The sequence below is a fragment of the Protopterus annectens genome, chromosome 4.part1 (genome assembly GCF_019279795.1).
Source record: "Protopterus annectens isolate FY-2018-M chromosome 4.part1, PAN1.0, whole genome shotgun sequence".
Classification (NCBI taxonomy): domain Eukaryota; kingdom Metazoa; phylum Chordata; order Ceratodontiformes; family Protopteridae; genus Protopterus; species Protopterus annectens.
The window spans coordinates 469,929,978-469,935,977 of NC_056734.1; the positions used below are offsets into that span (position 1 = coordinate 469,929,978).

Here is a 6,000-nt window from a genome sequence, read left to right on the forward strand (position 1 = left end):
AACCCAGTTTGTCAAGAACAAGATACATTTGATTACTTTTGTTTCAATCCTCTTCTTCTCCTTTTGACTTTTCCTGTTAGGGGTCACCACAGCAGAAAAATGGTCTGCAGAATGATTGGCAGTGGAGTTTTATGGTGTCAAGTTGCCAGCCTGGTGCTGAACCTTCCACAGAAGTCACACACATAGGGCAAATTTAGAGTGTCCAATCCACCTGCAGCATGTCTTTGGAATGTGGGAGGAACCCCCCACAATCACAGGTGGGACATGCAAACTTTGCACAGAAAGAACTCCAGCCAAGAATCGAACTGGAGAACCTTTTGCTGTGAGGTGTCAATGCTAACCACTGCACCACTGTAGCTACCGGTACCCCTTTCTTTTGTTTCAGTGATACTAGAGATTGTTTCCCCCAATCATCTATAAGTAACAAAATAATTGAAAAGGAAATGGAAATCAGACAGAAAATATCCTTTTTCATGTTTTGGGTTTTTCTTGAGTTATACTGCAACAAAACTGTACATGTACTATTTTTTAAACTTGTGTTATGTCTATTTCTGTTTGCTTTGGTGTTAATTACCCTTGCTGAATTCCATCATTTTATGCTGGTGCTCTAATTAGTATTTTTTTTTTTTGTAAATGGAGTAAATACAGCATGAACAAATACATAAGTGAATATTAATAGAAAAGCTAAAGTAATCTGGAAAAAGTACTATAAGATTTCTTGCAATACATTAAATATTTCTAACCTTGTGGTTGTAATGAAGTATTTACTCATGGTAATTGCATGTAACATTTACCATCTAAAATTTTCTTTTTCAAGAGCTGAATTTAAATTACACAATATTTTATTTATCTTATGTCAACAGATACAAATGAATGTGAATCTGAAACTGTTTGCGCAAACAAAGGTGAAATGTGTATCAACCTGGAAGGTTCATATGAATGTCAGTGCAGACATGGATATCAAAACACAAAAGGAACTTGTGCAGGTAAGGATTACAGTTGTACTTCTCATCTGTCCAGATTTTCACAGAATGTTTAGATTTTTGTCTGAATTTTTAATCAGTTACTCATAAAATTTGCAGTTTGCAAGCAAATCATTCAGAACTAGAATCCTTAAATAATGGCATACAATTGTGTTTCAGACTTCATTTCCTTAGGAATATGCATGATAATGCAAAACCTGTTATTCTAGCAACTTTCCAAGTTTATACAAGCAATATTCATATGCTTTTCCTGATTTGGGGCCTTTGCCCCATCTTGTCATTTTTGTTTTTGTCCAGAATTCTTCTAGTAACAGGTTAAGAGGTATGATTACAATTATGAATTTAAGAAGTAACAACTGCATAACAGACCTATTAATTTAACAAAATAAAATATTAATTTTAGCATATTTAAGCAGATGTTTTCTTCTGTGTATGCATTACAGTATGATCACTATTTTTATGAGCTGTCAAATATTCCCTTCAGATAGCTGTGAAAAATCTAAAGAGAATGCAAAAAAACAGCTTTTTATTTACTTCTCAGTTACCTCACACTTTGAATTTCCCTTAATCTTTTGTCAGTAAATTATCCAATTGATAGTCAAATTTAAACTGTTATCATTTCAAATCATTGATTAGGATTTTAATTCTCCTTTTGGCTATGCTTTAAAGCAGGGGGCTTAAGCAGTTTATAATAAGATTTAAATTTGCTCAATTTCTGTTATAACTCTTTGGGTAGAGGCACAGACAGGTGACCATAGGTTGTTAAAATATTTACACTCACACTAATGTATATACTATATCTGCACATGTGCCCATCTTTTAAGAAACTTTGGTCTACAACTTTTAACTTTCTGAAGTAAGCAATACACTGCAGAGACAGACTGTACCCAGATCTAATACATATTGTTTCAATGATGAAAACATAATGCTTCTGTTAACAACAACCAAAAACCGATATTGAAAAAATAACAATTAAAATCACAGCAATTTTACTGAAAACTAGTGGAATAACCTAGAGAAAACGTAGCATAATAACAGTTTAATATCTGCTTTTGTCAACAAAATGACTTCTTCAGAATAATTACATCAAAATTCAGACATTTAAATAACTGTAATCAACCAATCACATAAAAGCAATTAAAACTATTAGTACATCAAATATAAAAAAACTTTACAAATAGTTAACTTTAAGCCTTCTGCTTTTTAAAAAAATGTAATATTTATGACCTCATTCATGCCAGGATGTTTATCAGCCCCTAATTTTAACTGCCATAAAGTCTCTTTTATTTCAAGGCTGTTCTTAAAATCCCCACATCTCATGTCAAAGGGCATCCTTTCAAGTATAGAAAAATAAAATTTCTTATAACTGTTACAATTTAAAGAATTCTCACAGATGAGTGTCAAACTATATAATATTTTAGCTTGGCTCTAATATTATATAGTAAACGAATGTCCGTAGGCACTGAAATGTAAATAGCTAACATTTCAGTGTCTCCAGACACTTAAAAAAATAAAAATAAAAATCACAAACACCTAGAAAGCAGAAGCCTTCAAGTGCACACCCCCAAATGTATGCACTCTTGCCCTACATGCATGGAAGCAATAGGGCAAGAGGAAAGGAATACAAAATAAAAAAAATGTAATAATATTTTTTTTCATGAAATAAATCCGAAGTTTAAGTGGTGCACAGCTTGTTTGGGTGGTGCGCCGCTATGCTTAGCCTGGCTGAAATCCTGAAAATGATAGACAAGTGCTACTGTGATAGAAAATGTCATCAAGCTGCTGTAGCATAGTGTTACTGCCATGGTATAGCATGTAGAACATGCTCAGTTCGAATCCCTCTCTGGCAAATTATTTAATAAACTTTGAAGGAATGTAAATGATAGATGTCAATCATATTGCTCATGTATAGCACAGTAGGGGTGGGAATGTGTAAAATATAAATGTAAAAAATAATTTATAAATTTAATGAAAAAAATAGATTTAAGCAATGCTTTGCTAGTGTAAACATTGCTTACCTACTTTCAGCTCTGCTTAGCTGGTGTAAGCATTGCTAGACAGATTTGTGCAGAGCTAAGCATAGTGAAGCATATTAAAACCGGCCAATCAAGAAAAAGTGTGGGAAAACTGCCTTATTTAAACCTCACAGGAGGGAATCCAGCCATAACCATTTGGGATTGCACACAGCAGGACCAAAATGCCTGGCGTTGGAGAAGTTCTGTGCTTCTGAGTGCAACGTTGGGGCATCCAGGAGTCCAGGGTCATGATTGGGCTCCTAGTTAAAAACCATGATGGCAGGCTGCTGCAGGACCAGTAACAGGGCTTGCAGTACAAAGTGGAGGCCTAGGACCAGTTTGCACGTGATCTCACTAGTGCCACTGGCATACCCGGACTGGTGAGCAGGTACGTCATCACCATAATGACCTGAAGCAGAGGAAGGGTGCACTCTGGACCAGTGGATCCAAGAAGCCCAAGCGCTGGATGTCCCACCTGTCTGTAAGTATGCAGTCTTATGTATCTCTAACTAAGTATGGAAAAAGTTCAACTTGTAAATGTGCAGGTGTGATTAATGTGTGATGTCTCCCCATACCGCTGCTGTGGAGAGATCCCTGAATGTGTAAGCTCATACCCAGCAACTGGCCTGTCTGCATCAGCAGTATGGTGAGTACAGAATACCCCCTACTATTAGCAGTAAGAAATCAAAATTATAGTAATGGTAGTACTGCCTGTATATATAATTGTGCTGTAAAAGTCAGGAATAAATGCCTGTGTCAGGCTACCAGTGTTACAATGGAGGATTCCCAGCTGCTGTGTAATACAGATATCAGTAGTAAACAAGGTAAAATATGCAGGAGAGGAATATTAGAATATGTATGAGTGTGTATGAGTGAACCTGCCAAGAAAGACCCATGTCAGGGCTAATGTAACAGTTAGAAATGAAAAGCATTCCCATGTGCAGATCATGCAGGAATAGTAATTGTGGAGTTCTGAGTTGTACCCAGGTATGTATGTCAAAACTAATAAAGGTGATCCCAAACACTGGTGCATGTCATCTTACTTGTACCTGATAAATAGAAATGTGTATGTCCTGCAGAATGCATTAACTGAGGTAAACTGATTTAGCTCTGCTTGTCTGCATACTTTAGAATGGGCATGTCAAATAACTGGAAAAGAGAAACACTACATATTCCCATCAGAATGTGTTTTACTTGTTTGTCTGCCAGCATTGTCCTGTGTTAACCTTTCAATTTCTGCTGTATGTAGCTGCGAATGTACTGAGAAATGTATAAGGCTAACATGTGCAGACATAAAACCTACACTGTGTACTCAGGAATCTAAATTGCAGTATGTAGCTGAAAAACAGTCAAGTGTGCAATCCAGCTAATGTGTACATGTTTCACAAACAGTAGCACCAATGTCTGTTGTGTATGTATAATTTGTACTGAAAATGGGAAACAAATAATGCAACATGTCATAATAAAAAGTACTGTGCACAAAAATATGTACTAGATATAAATGTCACAAGCAGCACACAACACCTCCCCAGTAGTTCAGTCTGATAAGGACTAGGCCTGTAGTTCAATTTTGCATACACAGCATGGGACCGCCACTAACATCTCACTATGGTTCTACAGTTTTAAACTGCAATCTGAATAGAAAAAGAAATGTACTGCAACACATACATTTTCCATACAGGGCACACGGGTAAAGAAATCTGAATAGAAATACTAGTATGATGTGTATAACTATGAAAGGTGTACAATTGCTGTGTTGATCAGCCCCAGTCCTACAAATAGATGCAAGCTAGACATCCGCACTCTGCAGTCTGGCCCAGACAAGCCCCTCAAGTGTCATGCTGTCATGGATAGTTTCCCCAGTTGCTAAGAAACCTGCACACAGAGAATGTCACAGAGGATGTATGTGAAAGACACAAAACACACTCCAGAGCCTGCAACTAATATGTGAATCTGAAATATGTGTAGAAACAGCAATGTAATGTGCACACAGTTCATCTGTAGAGGCCCACGGGTAAAGAAATTGGTATATATAGATATATATATATATATATATATATATATATATATATATATATGTATATATATATATATATATATATATATATGCATATATATATATATATATATATATATATATATATATATATATATAATGTGTCTGTGTATATATATATATATATATATATATATATATATATATATGTATGTATGTATAAATATAATGTGTGTGTATATATATATATATATATATATATATATATATATGTGTGTGTGTGTGTGTGTGTAAGTGTGTGTGTGTGTCTATATATCTGTAGACATACATGTATATATAGATCGTTCACACACACACACACACACACACACACATATATATATATATATATATATATATATATATATATATATATATATATATATATATATATGGGGTGCATTCAAACATCAGGTCCATACTTTCTAACTCTCCTTCCTCCACAGCTGCACTGTTCTGCCTTGCTACAAAACAGACAGGTATCACATGTGGCTACAGTCTAACATTGGGGGGTATATATAGGGACAGACTGCTGTAGCAGCCCCATGACCCAGGTAGAGTGTAAGTGTGGTCAGAATGTAGAATAGTGAATAGTAGTGTACTGACAAATATACTTAATAGCAGTTGTCAACTGAATATGTTCCCTTCCCCCACCACTCAACTAATTCAGCCATCACACTAAAAACAACATGGATATGTTCCTAAACAAACCTTTAGTGTTGAGACCGTTGTTCCATTTGGTTTATCATTGTTTAAACTGTGTGCATATTAATATTCCCTGTTGAATAATCATGTTATTGTCTGCCTGACACACCACTAACTGGCATGCTGTTGCAACCTTGAATGCCATTCCATATATGCATGGCTTCTGTTTGCTATGCACTGTTATAATTGCAATGTTTTGGGTAAATGGGAATATCCATGCATGCTATTTTCACTAATGTTGTAATGTGTTGTGCATGACTAA

At 35.4% G+C, this 6,000-nt stretch overlaps 1 protein-coding gene across 1 annotated transcript in view; it reads left to right on the forward strand.

Annotated features, from left to right (window-relative positions):
- The window catches only part of LOC122801233 (EGF-containing fibulin-like extracellular matrix protein 1), a 125,784-nt gene that overhangs the window by 83,240 nt on the left and 36,544 nt on the right, over positions 1 to 6,000 (forward strand). Inside the window, exon 4 of the mRNA XM_044070785.1 lies at positions 864 to 986. Within this exon, the coding sequence (XP_043926720.1) occupies positions 864 to 986 (123 nt within the window). The remainder of the gene's footprint in view (positions 1 to 863; positions 987 to 6,000) is intronic.